We start from the raw sequence: 17,701 nt of genomic DNA, 5'->3' as shown, positions 1-17,701 counted from the left end.
TATACATATCTGCAAAGATACTAACATTAATATTAACAAACTTTCCCAAAAAGGATCATTCATAGCCACTATTACTACATGTTTTCCTCACAATGGAACTGTTGTTGCTTTAACTGAGATGCAGTTTAATCTCTCTGTAAAAAGGAAACATTGTTTTTCCCAATGCACAGACTGAAATCTGTCAAAAAACTTTGCTGATGTCTAAGTTAGTGTTGCTCTAGTGCTTTCCATTTTCAGCTACATTAGCCCTGAAGAATCCCATGTTGCAGCTGAGAAGTAAAATGTACCTCCTTGTTTAAGATAGACCATTGTATCATCTGTAATGTGTCACTATGTTTTCTCTTTATATATAGCAAAAGCTGGGTCAATGCACTCTTTTAATTTTAGACAAAGGCTACTAACTGGAGACAAATAATGCAAGTAATTATTTGCAAAATGGATTTTGTACTCCATTAAAACTAGGTTTTTAAAACAAAAGTTCAAATCCAATAAGATTCCTCTTCAGGAGACAATACATGGTCTCAGAAACTCCACTATATGATCTCTTGGTATTACAAATAAGGCCAGCAATAAGAAATCCAATACACTGCATTTCTGTACATCTAGCATTTGGAAGTAAAATGTTTCTTACTACAATTTTACTTCTTTTTGGTAAGCATCATTCTGATTTGATTTATACAGAACTAACTTTAATAACAATAGGAACAATTTGTGAAATGTATTCAGAATATATGAAAAAATAAGAGATGTGCATTCTTCCAATTTGTAAATAGATCCTGACAGCCATTCATAAAAAGACATCACAGAAAAACTACTTGTCCCTCAAAACTATTTCATACAACACCATAATCTTAATAGCTTTTTTTTTGTTCTCCTGTACACTACTTCAAAAGCTTCATCTCGTTACAGGAAGCTATTTTGTTAATATATCAGGACACAAATGCAAATAGAGGAAATATATACAAATATTCACAGCCACAGAATCAAGTTTGCAGTTCTTTACTGATCTCTTTTGTTGTAGGCTTACTGAACCAATAGCCATTGTTATTAGCAGAGGAATTGATCAGCATGCTAGCCATTGTGATCAACAGATCATGGGTTAAATATTGTAGTTCAAACTGCTCCCACAATATTAAAATAAACAACACAATGCTTTGACGCTTGAAATGAAAATAACCTTCTCAGGAGTTTTTATCAATTACTTACATCAAAGACCTACAAAATATAATTTTTAATTAGGTGAATAGTAAGGCAATTTGCCTTGATGTATGTAAGTAACATTGGCTACTGTACTATCTTTTGTAAGTCAAACTTACTATGAAAGAATATTAGATACGCATATATAAGAATTTAAGAATTCGAGAAACTGTGAAAAAAAGTTGCAAACCGCATTGAAGTGAATGAGCGTCAACATTTTTTTTACATGCAACATTTTTTTCTCACTCCAAATGCATTAAAGTCAATGGGCGATTTTTCTTATGGAGACTTTTTCGTCTCTGAAACTTTTTCGTTGCGGAAAATTTTTTCGAAGCAGATATTAGCAAACAATAATTTCTGAAAGGAGTTTTGCACAAGGAAAACAAAGTAGCACAGTAGTTACTACTACACTACTTTGCAGCTTTGGATTTAATCCTCAACAGGTATAATGTTCATTGAATTTGTATTTTCCCCCAGGGTTTTGTAGTTATACTACAGTTTTTTCCCACATGTGTGTGTGTGTGTGTATGTGTGTATGTGTGTGTGTCAGTAGTATAATAAGGAAGTCTAAAAATTAGACTAATACACCATGTCTATAGAAATTGCAATACCCATAAATCCAAACCCTCTTTACTGATTTATCTTTCAGATCTGCAGCCTTATGAGGGGTGGAATAGCTGAGAGAGGTGGAGTCAGGGTTGGACACCGAATCATTGAGATCAATGGACAAAGTGTTGTTGCTACAGCCCATGAAAAAATTGTCCAAGCACTATCCAATTCCGTAGGAGAGGTAAAAATATATTAAAGTGAAATGTTGACTTTAATCCTGCACTTTTCTACATGAGGGTCAAATCAGACCTGTCACCTACACATAAAAAGCCGTATAGTGAAATTCCTTTGCAAATTAAACATTGAACCTAAATTATTTTCTTCATTAAAACATCCATACTTGTTATAACAGTGTTATCTGTTCACAGCAAAATCATCCACATACAAGCACCCCCTCCCCTCAAATCAACTCCAGGGCTTTAATCTGCTTAAAGGAACAGTAACGTCAAAAAATAAGTGTTTTAAGGTAATGAAAATATAATGCAATGTTGCCCTGCACTGGTAAAACTGCTGTGTTTGCTTCAGAAACACTACTATTGTTTATATAAATGAGCTGCTGTGTAGCAATGGGGGCAGTCATTCAAAGGAGAAAAGGCTCAAGTTACACAGCAGATAGCAGATAAGCTCTGTCTGTCTAATGGTGTTAACTGTTATCCACTATTTAACCTGTGCCATATAGGCGTTTTTCAATTTCCGACATTGCTCCACAGCAGCTTGTTTATATGAACTAATGTTGTGTTTCTGAAGCAAACACATCAGTTTTACCAGTGCAGGGCAACACTACATGATATTTTCATTACTTTAAAACACTTACATTTTTTGGTGTTACTGTTCCTTTAATTGATAATGACATCATGAAGGAATTGCCCACACCTGCCCATGAAATAGCCTTTGAGTTGATTGTCCATTTGCTTTTGAGCCCCTGAAATGAAGTGATTGTGTTAAAAAAAGGCTTTAGTTCCTAATATTTGTATGCAATCTTTTTGTTCAACCCACTGAATTAAAGCTGAAAGCCTGCAGTCAACTGAGTTGTTTCATTTAAAATTCATTGTGGTAATGTAGAGAACCAAAATTAGAAACAAATTGTCTGCCCCAGGGCCGGACCAAGGTAGTTTGGCACCCTAGGCAAGGACTTCAATCAGCGCCCCCCCCCCTGTCCTACATTACCATTTCCAACCTTACCATTATGGTTTTTTTTAATAAAGAAAGCTTACAACACATTCATGAATGAAAGCTTTGTATAAATATGTAATGTTAACAAACAAAAATAAGCTACACTAAAAAATGTCAGAAAAACCAAAACAGTAGGATCATTTTATCCTGTTAATCAAAGTGCAAATGAAGGGTTCACTTAACATCAATACTGAGAAAAGTGCAATTTATGTTAAAGCTGAAACCTCCTTAGCCATGAGGTAGCCCTTCCACTGCCAGAATGCCCATTTTTGAGGTAGCTTAGTATCTGTGATAGCAGTACCCAAAATATTGCCCCCAAATCTGTACCTGTGTCAGCCAACAGCGAAAATATTTTCCCAGAATTCTGTGCCTGTGCCAACAGTAGTCAACATATTGCCCCCAAGTCTGTACCTGTGCCAGCCAACAGCCGAAATATTGCCTCATATCTGTACCAGCCAATAGCCAAATATTGCCCCCAAATTAATACCTGTGCCAGCCAGCAGCCAAATATTGGCCCCAAATTAATATATGTGCCAGCCAAATATTGCCCCCAAATTAATACATATGCCAGCCAGCAGCCACATATTGCCCCCAAATTAATACCTGTGCCAGCCAACAGCCAAATATTGCCCCAAATTAATACCTGTGCCAGCCAGCAGCCAAATATTGCTCCCAAATTAAAACCTGTGACAGCCAGCAGCCAAATAATGCTCCATATCTGTGCCAGCCAGCAAAATATTCCCCCTTTAAATGTGTGCCAGACTAGAAACCAACAGCAGCAAGATTATTGCCCAAAATGATCTGTACCTGTTTGTGCCAGCAGCAAGCAGGAAGCATAAACTAAGCCCAACAGTCTTCTGGTTTTCAGTCAGTGTGCACAAGGCCCAGGTCCAGCTCTCTTCAAACCACGCCAGCCAGGTTCCCAAGCCACTTGCCGCGCCAGACACCACGCCAACGCGCCAGTCTCTCTGCCTCTCTCTGCTGCTGACCCACTGCAGTCTCAATGTGTGTACCGCTGACGTCTACACGCGCCGCTTCCTAGAGCGCATGCGTCACACAGCACATTAAGAAGAAGGGCAGTGGCAGCATGCATGCAAGTAAGAGGGAGGTGGGGGCTGGAGAGCGCTGCCGGAACTAGATGACAGCGCTATGCTAGCAATATCACACGGCCAGGCAATCTGATATAATAAAGGCTTATTTGAAAAAAAAAAAAAAGTTTCCCCTTAATAGTGCGCCCCCTTCCGATTGCGCCTACTCTGCCTACCCCTAGTTCCGGCCCTGGTCTGCCCAAATATTTATGAACCTAATTGTATTTAGCACACCATGGTATTAGCAAAAGCAAAAAGCGAGAAAAGCCTGCCCAAAAAAACTACTTTGCCATGGAGTTTTTCTAAAATGTTGGGGTTTCTCAACTTTTTGCACAATGTGCCTGCTTTAACATATTTGCTTATTTGCACTATGAACACCACTCGTATTTATATGCTTTAGTTTGTAATATGGATGTATTGGCGTATACATGTTTTAAGCATATTAACACATTTTTTTTGGGTTTTGCAAATACCAGGGTGTACTAAATTTACTAAGGTGTACGTTAGGCTATTCTAGAAGGTGTAGTTTGTTCAGTTTTGGTCATACTAGACCTAAGGAAAACAGCATGTTCCTTTTGCATCAATAATAATATACATATTTATTAATATAAACAATCAAAAAGTAATTTCTGTATAAGAGTGCCCTCCTTACTTTAGATTTTGTCAAACTGTGTTCATTACTATGTACCTATGGTAATATTTCATAGGCAACCACCTCCATGTTTGGTAACTTTTATTACAAAAAGAGTCTCCTGATCAAAACATTGGTTCCTGTATTTAAACATGGGCAGCTGGGCTTGGGTTGACCTTGGTATCAAGGTGCTATCCTTACAGAGTTGTCATTTTCCCTACACTTTGCATTGGTTTCCTCAAAGTAGTTGAGCTTTCTTCCACCCTACTAATTGGTCCCTGATGAACCTAGTGTGTATATGTGTATGATCATGTGATGGAACCTATAAGGGAAGGGAATGTTATAGGTTGGAAAAAAGTTTTCAAAATAAGGAAAAGTCGCATGTTCTACTGTTATATTGTTTGTTAGAAATACTGTTAATATTATCTCTTTTCTGGTGATGAATTGCTAAATACCTGTTGTTGGTCTGCAAACTTATCGTTCTATTACTTTTATTACATTCCCCATTAGACTCTTATCTCTGCTGGGATAGGGACTAATGACTATAATGAATATTCTCTGAATAGATATTTATAACATGTCAGCACAAAGTAAATCATAATAGCTATAATAATCCATTTGTCAACTTTTAAAAAAATCTATATTATTGGGAAGTCTCATAAACAGTCATTCTTTCAGCGGCATTGTGAAGCCTGAGGCTTTGAACATTGTTTAAATGAGTTAAATTTATATTCAAGAAGGAATAAGGTTGCTACCAAAAAAAAAATTCCTGCTGCTCTGTTTTTTATGTTTATGTGTGATTAGAGTGACCGAGTGAGGTTACTGTCATTTTCTATTCATGTTTAGATTTATATATTCAGTGAAATCAATAGGTGGCATGGCAGGTCTATCTTTATAAGAGGCCTGATTTACACATACAGTACATACAGTAGGTGAATACAGATGTATCTCTCAATCAAACAGCACATAACAATGCACTTGTGTTTTTATATAACATCAGCACCATTATCAGTAGTCATAGCCCATGTGCAACATAGCTTTCTGAGATAATCTAATAATTGTCCCAATCTGAGTAAATGGTAAATGTATTGCTGAATTTTGGCTAATTCTTTTTATTTCCATTCCCATATGTTATAAAGAGTCAGAGGAGTATTTTCTAAATATTAAACACATACACAGCTCCCAAGGCAAAGGGCGTGCTTATTATTTTGCATTCTACCAATACATACCGTACTATACATATGCCAGAAGACCTACTTTAGTTAAATTCCAAAATACATTTACACTACTATGACTACCTGGTACCAATAACCACATTAAAATGTTCAACTATTCAAACATTATCTACAGCATGGCCTATATTTGTTGAATGGGAAATTTAAACTTAAAATGGATATACATTTTACAGTGGTCTTAAAATCACTGTTGCATGGCACTGGCATGTAGCTTTCAGTACCATATGTTATCCTTACATCCAGCTGCCTTCAGTTTACTCATTTTACTCTCATGATTATTCCTCCCACACATTTCAGTCCCCCGTTTAATTCTGTGCATTTTCACAGTTTTCACCCCCAGGCAATGAGAAATGAAAAACACATTTTAAATGAACCCTCTATTAAAAGTTGGGAAATATAATCTATTTTTGTCTTACCACTTTTTCTACAGATTCACATGAAGACTATGCCAGCAGCAATGTTTAGACTTCTTACTGGACAGGAAACTCCACTCTACATATAAAAAGAGGCAGCCATTGCCATCCATAACACATTTGCAGGCAAGATCAATAAATCTGCACCTCAAAAAGACACCGTGCATATGTATATACAGTATATATTTTTTTTTTCCATTTCAAACAAGGATGCAAGGAATCTCCATGGCTGATTGGTACTGCCTTCCTCTCCCCTTGCTTTTGCCAAAGGCAATAACCAGTTCCGAGCAATTTCACCATTACTGTCACTGAGTAAGACAGTTAAAACACTTTAAACATCATGACAAGTGATATTGATGATATTTATTTGTAATGTTAAGTAGTGTTAACGTGTATGTGTAGTACATTATAATGGTGAGTGTGGGGATGTGAGCCAAGTGATGACGGATTAACAATGGACTTCAGAAACTTAAAACTAAAAATACCGCTTCATGTCCGCATTGGAAACCGTGGTCTCATGATGGTTCCGTAAAACAAAGGCATTGTGTACATTCACTTATTTATAATGTTTTATACGATCATTAACAAATTAAGAAATATATATACCATCTTGTTTTCATGTATTGCTGTATGTAATACCTAACCACCACAACATTTCACACATAAGTGCTACATATTATTTTCTATTCCTTGTATTGTACTTTCCAAGCATTCATACATGGCATCCTTTAAGATGTTATCAATAAAAGATGTTACTACTTGCAACCTCTAAAATATTCTCTAGGACTCGGCAATAATTAGGGCTATTATAAGTATTTGTAAAGTGAAAAAATCTATATCTAGGCAGCAACTAGTGGCACTGGATTTCATTTTTCAGTTTTATTATGGAGACAAATTAAGAGGGTCCCTAAAGGATACACAAACATTTTCTAAACATTTTCAAAATGGAATCAAATAAGATTTTATCTATTGCAGAAAACTGATGGATGTATTTTGGGTTAATCTAAATATTAGAATCTAAGGGTGTTAGTACAGTGAACCTTTCAGGTTTAAATTAGTTTGTTTCCATTACATTTTTAAAACATTTGTTGGTTTTTTAATTTCTTTATCATTTTCTTGACCATTCTGACCCCTCCACAAAAGGAGACAAATAGGGGAAGAGTCATTGACGAGTCATTGACTTATTTTAGTTCTGTATGTGTAAAAAAAAGGGACATGGATGGAAGAGAGAGACTTCTAGTCATTTTATTCTCTAGTCAGTCTTGCATCTTTATATTGCTGTTAGTCTCACAGTGTAAATGGGATTTCTGGTGAATGTAAGTGCTGTATCTTTCATTGTTATTGTGGGCCTTGTTATTGTATATCTAAAGTTGTTCCACTTAACGTAGAAAATCTCTAAATCTAACAAATGCAAGAAAAAAAAAATATAATCATGAATCTGTGGGAGTGAGAAGAGGTGGATACAGAAGTGGCAGTGAAAGCCTCAGCATCTTAGAATAAGCTTGGTGCTTTCTGTGTAGCTCTTTCAGAAATATATTCATGTGTAATGGCTTTTATGGAGAAAAGTTTAGCTAATTTGGGAAGCTTCCAGCAGAATCCAATCACTTAAATGAGATAAGACAAGGGTTCTGTTCATTTGTGAGATACTTTGTCAAAATATTCCATTTCGTAGCAGAAACTGATTATGGCAAACTTGTTATGAGGGAAAGATATACTTTAGCATCAGAGGAATGCAGCAAGCTAGCTTTCATTTTAAATGGTCTACACTTTAGTGCGGGTGGGGGATAAACATGAATGGCTTCAACATGATAGGTTTGGTGAAAAAGCTTCCTTCACTAGTCTGCTTCCTAAAAAAACTAAAATACAAAAGCATGGAAGAAACGGACACAAATTTCAAGTCTAAGGGGCAGATTTATCAAGGGTCGAATTTAGAGTTCATGGGAGTTTTTTTAAACTCCCATGAACTCGAAATTCGACAAAAATTTGACCAACTGCAATTTATTAAAAAAATTAAATGGTGAATGGGATTGACCCGCAAACTTGTATCAAATTCAAATCAAATTTGATTTGCGTTTTTTCCAAATTGATCCCAGGATGTCCCCCATAGGCGAAAACAGCAATATGATAGTTTTAAGGTGGCGAATAGTCAAATTCTTAAAGGGCCAGTACATGATAAATTTTGAAAATTCAATTTGAATTTTTTTAAAAATGCTTATCAAATTTTAACTACTCCCTTGTCAACTTTCACAAAAAAAACCTTGAAAATTTGAATTTGAAATTCGAATTTTCACTTTCGACCCTTGCTAAATCTGCCCCTAATAATAAGAAAGTGTCTCCTTCAGGATCTATCTCTTATCAAGTGTAATAAGTCACCTCTAGACATCAATTCTGGCAATCCTGGACAGAATTGATGTCTACTTTTTTTGAGCCAATAAAAATAACCGATCAATGTTCTACATCAATTTTGGGCTCTCTTATAACAAGTCACCTCTAGTGATGAACAAACTGCAGCAAAATGCATGGAGTTTATGCTGCATCATGGCCCAAGGAAGTTTTCGACTTATATTGCACCTTGCATCTTTAATGTTGACTGAAAAACCCCAGAAATATATGCAGCAATTTGAATACAATAAATAGATCTATTATCAGGAATATGTATATTGATGTTAACTAAGCTAGCATAAATCTTTGTTACTTGTAAATGTCAGGCATACTAGGTTACAAGCATTAGAATAATATATACCATACCTGTACATCTCAATCTTATTCACATTCTAGTGTCAACTGAAAGCCCTAATATTCTTTTTCAGCAACCCACCACTAGTTCTCAAAAGAAGAGAAAATGTTACGGTGTCATTTTTTGTCTGGAGCCAAAGGTTGTTTAAAGACTAGGTCTATTCTGCTACCTTATGGGGGTTATTTACTAAAGTCCAAATTTTACTGATTGGAGTTTTAAAGAGGAAAACATTTTTTGTTGGGAAAAAAATAGATTTTTCGAGACCCAGAGTCCTAATCAGAAAACACTCCCAAAGTCATGTTGAAGTCAATGGCAGATGTCCCTTTTACAGTTGGAGGATATCATGATCTGCGCTGGGTTTCATATGTTCCGAATAATTTGTGGTTTTCTGGGGTGTCAAATCCAAAAAAATCATACAATTCAGATTTTTTCACGATTTGCTCGTCTTTTCCTGCACCAGAATTGCAAACACAATTTAAGTTGAATATGGGTGAATATTGTCCCTTTCATTGATAATATTTTGCTAGTAACTATAAAGTGTCTACAGCTATTTAATGACAATACATTGTCCATGGTATCATCACTCTGTTCTCCATGTTCCTAAATTTATAATTTAAGTATTCAGAGGTTTTATTTAGTGTTTTAAATGTGCTTTTTATTTTCTGTTGTAGCTACTACCCATTTGTTTTCTAATACTAGTTGACTATGCATATATATTTTTTAACATCATTCTTCTTAAAAATAACTTTGATTCCTTGCTGAAGGAGAATATATACAGTATATTCTTCCTGTTGATGGCTTATCCTTTGTGCCCAAGACATATTTTCTCCATATGTGCCATTTCACATGTTTAACAACCCTTAAGAGAAAATATGTTGACCTGCTCGATTATTATCCAGGCAAGCAACCATATGGCCTCTTGCCTTTATTTAGAAATGCAAATTCACAGAGAGCAGTGCTCTTTGTACATATTAGGCCATACCTGTTATAAAACAACAATCAAAATTAGATTACCACTAGATATACCACTAGGTATAATAATATTTTGACAAACATGGGGATTAATTATTCAGTGTTTACTTCCCACAGTTTAACCCTGCACTAGCAATATTTCTGATATAAAAATTAGTGGTCACATTTTCCTCAAGAACCTTGTATATTCTGTCATTCTGAATTGAGAAAGCCAATCAGTTGACTAGCAAAACGTCTTCAAGAGAAAAAAATGCAGCAAGTCCAGTTGATTTGACTTATTACTATAGATATACCATGACCTGGATGAATGAAAACCTTGACAGACTTCCCCATCACCAACACCTCCAGAATGGAGTCTGAAGACCTGCACTGAGGGGCATATTTATTAACATTGTAGACAAACATCAATGGTGATGTTGCCCATAGCAACCAATCAGCAGTTAGATTTGAACAGACATCTACAATTTAGAAAACAAAAGCAAAAATCTGGTTAAGGACATCCTCACTGGTGATGATTGTATCCAATGTTATTAAATGTGCTCCTTAATGTATAAATACAGTGCAGACTGGACTGGATGAAACCCTTCCTGCCCCTACCACTAACTTGTGTGCTCAGCATCAAAAGTCAATGCAGAGAGAAGATATGCCCAGAAGCAAAACCATAAGTGGCAGAAGCCAATTCAGCAACAGCGATTTCCCCCCCAAGGTCTTGCATGGAGATGCTACTTTCAATAGCACTTGCATTTACAAATAACTTCAGAATTAATAAAGAATTGTTGGAATCAAAGTTCTCTCTAAGCTGTGTGCTTGTTCGTGCACACACAGATTTTGGGACCAGTGCACACAACAAATTGTGGTGTGCCCAAAGACTTTGGTGTGAAAACACAAGTTGGTTATTTATTTAAAGTCTTTTTCTGGTCAGACTTTTGAGGGGAAAACCACCAATTTTTTGTACAATTTTTTTCATTTAACCCTAATGATGCTAAAAGTCTAAATAAAAAAGTACTCCAACTCAGACCTGCCGAGTTCATGTAGAAGTCAATGGCAGATGTCCCGTTGATATCCTGATCTACGTTGGGTTTTGTCCAATAGTCTTAAGATTTCATGGTTTGCGGTTGTCAAATCCGAAAAAGTCGCAGATTTCAGCAAAAAGTCGAAAAAATCGCAGGTTTCAGCGCCAAATCCAAAAAAATTGTAGAAGCAGACTTTTTCACAATTCAAACAATTTTTTTTTCCAGCACAAGAAATTTTTGGAAAAATGTATTGAAAAATAAGGGGGAAAAATCCGTGCGGATTTGGACAGAGTAGCTTTCAGAAAATAGTGAGAACTTTTCTGATTTTGATAAATAACCACCATAATGTTTTTTATATTCTGTCCTGAGCAGAGTTTTCAAGATGCTCACACAAGATGAAAATGTGCGCACAAATTAAATTTCTTGCCCATATAGCCAAAAAGGAGGGAACGTTGTTAAGGATCATATACTGAAATGTTGCTTTAAGTGATATTTTCTTTAAAGGGGAACTTCCAAACCAAAATTTGATAAAGAGGCCCGCATAACACAGAAACCCCTAATATCCCCATCCCCATCAGATAGTATGACTAAATGCCATTTTCTATGCTGAAATCCAGTTGTTTAACAGTTCTTCTCTTTCTGCATCATTTGAAATCCTGGCAGGGAAGAAGGGGCTAAAATACTGATACTCGAAAACTTCTCCACAGTTTACAGACAGCATACATTGCTCTGTGATGTCCCTTTCCTTATTGAAATCACATGTGCAGGGAATTGTGGGGTTTGGAGGACAAAGGCTGAGGACAGATCGCTGCTAATACAAAGTAACAGTAGTCAGCCAGCTCAGCAAAGTAGTCAGACAGATCAACAGGAGAGCAGGGGCCAGGCTTAGGGAACTGTCAGGAAAGTCTGAATATTTTTTAAATGATGATGTATATTGCGAAGTTGCTTGAAAATATGTTTACTTTTTAAAAAGCTTGTTGTGTTTTTGTGGAGTTCCCCTTTAATTATAGGAGTTTTATGGGGGGTTCATATATAAAGCCATAGCTGTTACTAACAACACTTAAATAGTGAACAACAGAGCTAAATAACTGGGTCACAGCTATGCAGTGTTAAGCCTCAAACATTTTTTGGGATCATATCATTATCTTTCAAATTAAAGTGTTATCTTACCTATCAACACACTTCACACATAGCAGAACTGTTTTATCAATGCTGGACAATATGGTTACTTGGTTATAGTTATTTGGTTACATTCTTCAACCTGCAGCTTCCTGTAAAAGACCTAATCACTGACAGGCTAGGTTGCTGCTGAGTTACTAATTTGCCCAGTGTTAGTAAATCAGCATTGAGTGGAGCTTTTTACAATGTATAAGTAGTGATGGGGGAATTTGTGAAACACGAATTTTGACGCTCATTAAAGTCAATGGGCATCCGTTAATTGATGACTGTTTGCAGACAAATATTCGTGTCAATTTCGTGAATTTATTCACCCATCACTATGTATAAGTATTCTAAAATAAATTACATGCACAGGCCTCAAAGTCTCATCATTTTCATGTGAACTGTGCATGGACCATTACTGAACAACACATTTTAAATAATGAAAACACTTTCAGAAAATACTGTTTCTCATCAAGTTAAAGTGACTTTTCCATTTGACACAGTGGCGGAACTACTGGGGGAGCAGGGGGGTGAGAGCGGGCCAGGGCCCGCACCCCCTCAGGGCCCCCCGGCAGTTTGCGCGGCTTATTCCCTGCCAGTTCCGGGCGTACGGAGGGGGGCGGGGGTCCCGGCTGCGCGTCCTGCGCCAGGGCCCGCCCCCCTCTAGTTACGTTTGTGATTTGACATGTCTTTTCATTTTCACCAAAAAATGAGAAGGGAAATTGTTTCAGAAGTAAGTGTTCAGGGGAGATGATTCTTCCCGTCTTGTGCTGGTCAACCCATAAGAGGGAACACCTGGACAATTATTTTGCTGGCTCTGTCATTTTGTCAGCTTGGTAGCATAAGTATTAAGATTTCATCGGAAAAAAAAGCTACATTGTGTTTCATTCAACAAAATAAATGTTTATTAATGACTTGACTTTTTGGCTTGGACCTCGAAGAGTTTACACTGTGACTTATAAAGCCTTACCATACAGTGATTAAGACATACTGAGTGCGGTATATTAAGGAGTGATTTATATGTTGCATGCAGCTGCCAACTGTAGAAAGGGGATAAGCTATCACTGTTAATAAATTTAATAACAATGAGGAACTGTTTGTTTATAATTTATGTATCTGACAAATGCACACTACTGCTTTAAGTGAATTATATGTGAAAGATTTGAATTATAAGCATTATTCCTGAAATAATGAGCTGATTCTACTAACGGAACCTTTTTTTATTTTTTTCAAATCCTTTTGCTCATAGATGTACTTCCATTAAGCATATTAGAATGTGATCAACGAAAGCTTCAGGCTTTAAAGAGAATCCCACCCACAAGCACCGTATCTAACATGAGCATGACCATAAACATGGCCCTTTACTAACAAGTATTTTCAATCAACATTTTTAAGAGTTTCATTTAGCTACCTGCAAGAGCACAGGTAAATCTGAGTTGGCAACAATAATGCATTCCACTGTATATATATATGAACTGTATAATTACTTAATAAAAACATGCTTTCCTTTCTAACCCCAGGCTTCTTTCTGTTAAAGCATTCTCTTATTTTAGTACTTAATTACATGCTGTAATGAGAAGACTTTCAGTGTACAGCTAATTCATGTCTACTGAAATGTTTTAGTGCAGGGTTCAACTGAGCCATTACTTTGGTTTGCTGGAGCTGTTGTTTTTTAATTCCAGTCTTTAAGTCACTAATGACTTGGAAATATAGGATACAGTTATGTTTGCTTCAGTTCATAAGCTTATAGACTCGGTTAGGCTCCATGCACAAGGTGGGTGGTTGATCTACAGAAACTAGTTACTGAACAGATGCACTAGTGACCTCCACTACATTTTAAGAGCTAATATATCTGCAGCAAAATACATATTCCTAAATGGATAACGATAAGGTTAAATCACAAGAACACGGCATAATTATCATATGTACTTGTGCACAAGTCAATGTAACCGTCTTAAATTGTTTTCTTATGAGCGGTATAGGCTGCTAAGCATAGTTCATTCCTTCATTAATTTTAACTTGCTGCTATTAGAAGAAGTAACTACAGATGGGCGAATAAATTTGCGAAATTGCAGTCAAAATTCGCCAGCGTCCAAATTGACTTTAATGGGCATCAGAACAGTCTGAATTGTCACCGGAGTCAAAAAAGATTTGGACGCTGGCTTCAAAATCCGCGTTTCGCAAATTTTTTGCTGTTTCACAAATTTTGTAGGAAATTCGCAAATTTTTCTGTGAAGCGAGACTGGAGAAATTCGCCCATCACTAGAAGTAACAAGTCCAAGGTTCTATTAGATACTCCAGGACAATAGTTTTGAAACATACTGTAACATATCCCCTTGTGGCTTAAATTGTCTTTAACACTTTAGAGCTATATCCATTATTGTTTATGAACTGCCAGTGAAGCACTTATTAAGGCAAAGTAATCCACTGGGATGGACTAAATATTTTAAAATTTAGTTTTTTCTAACTGAGGTGAGTTACAATGGTTAGTGATATTGAGAGAGGTTTGTCAATGGCATTTTTTTCATGATTAAACTGCTGTTTCATTTGACAACCCATAAAATAATATTTGCTGAAATACTCAGGATCTTTATGTTCATGCCCAATAAAAAAAAACTACTAGTTTTCATGTGACAGCCATTGATAACAAAGGTCTTTCACCTTTATTTGGATTGACAGCTTTTGAACTACTTTTTACCTCTGAATAATTATTTTCTTTTATGGAATGCACTGAACTGGATACACATCTAAATAGGATTTTTATTTACATTAAGGATAACTGGGGATATTAATATTTTTCCACTTACAAACAAAGGCTGTGACATTTAACTCCTTATATTACACTTGTCAGTGTGCTAGAAAAAGTGTCAAATAAAAGGACTTTCAGCCTTTTTTATGAATTGTTTGTTCTGCATTCTAATGGCTAATAAATGTAGAAGTAACAGGAGTATGGTTAGTTATTAGAGTGATTTTTCAATACTTTGACTGGAGAAAATATGGCAAGGCAAAGTTGTAAATTTTATATTTGCAAATGGATGTTTTCAGAGGCCTTCAAGAACCTATTATATTTATTTAGTTGTATAAGTAGACAGGACATATACCCTATATTTTATGATAAGTAGTGATTGGCGAATTTACATTTGTGTCAAAGCTTTTTCCGGTGACGATAAATGGACGCCCTTTGACTTTAACGTTTGCCAGCGCCAACTTTGACGCCAGCATTCATTTTGACACTGCCGAATTGTCTCAGGTGTCAAAATCGCCGTTTCCCAAATTTTTCGACAGTTTTGCGAATTTCGCAGGAAATTAATGGCGAAGCAAAACGAGACAAATTCACCCATCACTGATAAGGGCTCATTCATATTTCATCTTCAGTCTATGTCTTGAGTATATGATCCAGCGCAATCTAATTTGACCATATGCACCAAGGTTGCATCAACTTTGGTTGAATACATGTTGGATTGCCCACTTGTTTTATTTCAATAGAAATGTAATTGTGAGTGATGCTGCAGGGATAGAAAGAGTCACATCCAATTTACTCAATAGACACTTGGAGGTTTATGAAAAAGTGAAATAGAGGGAAATACCGCCTCTCTCCATTCAACTCTATGGGATTTTTAAAGGTGTATTTATCAAAGGGTGAACTTTCACTTTCACCCTTTGATAAATACACCTTTAAATTCCCATAGAAATAATTGGGAGAGAGGTGGTATTTACCTCTAGCGGACTCTAGTTATCTCTAACTTCACTTTTTCATAAATATACCCCTTGGTCTAACTCAGGGGTCCCCAACCTTTTATACCTGTGAGCCATATTCAAATGTAAAAAGAGTTGGGGAGCAACACAAGCATGACAAAAATTCCTGGAGATGCCAAATTTGGGCTGTGATTGGCTTTTGGTAGCCCTTAAGTGCACTGGCAGCCTACAGGAGTCTCTGTTTGGCAGTACATATTTTTTTTATATAACCAAAACTTCAACCTCCAAGTCAGAAATTCAAAAATAAGCACCTGCTTTGAGGCCACTGGGAGCAACATCCAAGGGGTTGGGGAGCAACATGTTGTTCATGAGCCGCTGGTTGGGGACTACTGGTCTAACTGAACAATTCCAAAAATACATTTTCAGACTTGAAAAACAAAAAGTAATGTGTTTTTGCTCAGTTATTGCCTAGAATTCAGACAATGGCTGAACTATCGGGAGTGTGTGTGTGGGGGGGGGGGGCGGTTCAATCACACCAGGGCCAGCACCCCCCTCAGGGCCGCCGGTTGTTCGCACAAATGCAAATCTGCTGCAAATATCTCTTTTGGAGGGGGGTGGGGGGTGCATGGCCTGCACCTGGGCCCACACTGTGTAGCTAAATTACTGAATTCAGGCAGTGTTTGAAATTAATACTAAACCTTTGTGGCTTTATAGTGAACTCATCTCTTGTGTAATCTATTGCCTGAATCATTTATATACAAATTGAAATAATTTGTAGCCCAACACAATGATTTCTCAAGGGAAAAAAATTAAATCTACCTTATAAATATTTCCCGAAATGGCACCTTGTTTAGATTTGTGACATTTTTTCTTTTGTTATGGACCCTTTTGAATGTGGACTCTTCTACTATATGATCATACAACTGGGTGGTGCTAAAGCAAGGTACGCTTTGTGGAGGCCTTGGTTTAAGCCTTGGTTAAAATTACATGCCATGTTTACTTTTATTAAGAAAACATGTTGATTATCTGACTTATGTAATTACATGTATTGATTAATACAAAACAGACCACATCCGGCCATGCACAGAGGGTTTCAATGTGAATTTTTCATCAGCTGAAATGAAGGTTGACTTTAAGTAACCCATAGTCTCCTGGAGTGGTTTACCTTCCACAAATCATATATGGGGTAACATTATAAAAGCCATAAAAGGAAAAATATGCCTTAATTGCAACAATTTTTTTCTGTTAGTGACATTTACTGCATATTCCATTAGGCTCAATTTTCAATGTAGATCAAGATCAGCATGACTGGTTATTTAAGGAACAGGCAGTAGACAAAACAATCCAATTCATGTCCTGTTTGAGTACTACAATATTCATACCACCTCATACACATTAGACTTGAGCCTGTTAACTATGGAACAATTACTTGGACTCTAAAATGTTTCTAAAGATGATATTGAAATGACTATGCTTATGAAAAGGTGTAAATGCAATTCACTCAAAACTTTTTTACAGTATTAATTGAAACACAGTTACACAAGTTGCCCCAGGTCTGCCTTTCAGGGGTACTAAAGCAGATGCATAGCAGAGTCTAAAAGTCTGTTTGGGTGTGTCAGTTCTTATGAGTTGCCTTACATGATTGTGTTTACAATGTTTCTGATGAGACTTGGGGCAGAATTTACTGTCCTTGGCACTGTAGTAGAATAGAAATATTTGTGTACAACTGATGAAGTGAAGAAGTGAGCTGACCAGGTGTTGGGACTGTACAGAGAG

General features: G+C 36.5%; 1 protein-coding gene across 7 annotated transcripts in view; it reads left to right on the top strand.

The window, feature by feature from the left end:
- The window catches only part of apba2.S (amyloid beta (A4) precursor protein-binding, family A, member 2 S homeolog), a 146,102-nt gene extending 138,991 nt beyond the window's left edge, over positions 1–7,111 (top strand). For all 7 annotated transcript variants that reach the window (XM_018254382.2, XM_018254381.2, XM_041587701.1 and 4 more), the window contains 2 exons: positions 1,847–1,987; positions 6,364–7,111. In XM_018254382.2, coding sequence (XP_018109871.1) covers positions 1,847–1,987; positions 6,364–6,435 — 213 coding nt within the window. In that variant the 3' untranslated portion in view covers positions 6,436–7,111. The remainder of the gene's footprint in view (positions 1–1,846; positions 1,988–6,363) is intronic.
- Positions 7,112–17,701: the final 10,590 nt, after the last annotated feature.

Source organism: Xenopus laevis, chromosome 3S, assembly GCF_017654675.1.
Source record: "Xenopus laevis strain J_2021 chromosome 3S, Xenopus_laevis_v10.1, whole genome shotgun sequence".
NCBI classification, from domain to species: Eukaryota; Metazoa; Chordata; class Amphibia; order Anura; family Pipidae; genus Xenopus; species Xenopus laevis.
Note: the sequence above shows the minus strand (reverse complement) of the source record. Positions and strands in the feature narration are given on the sequence as shown.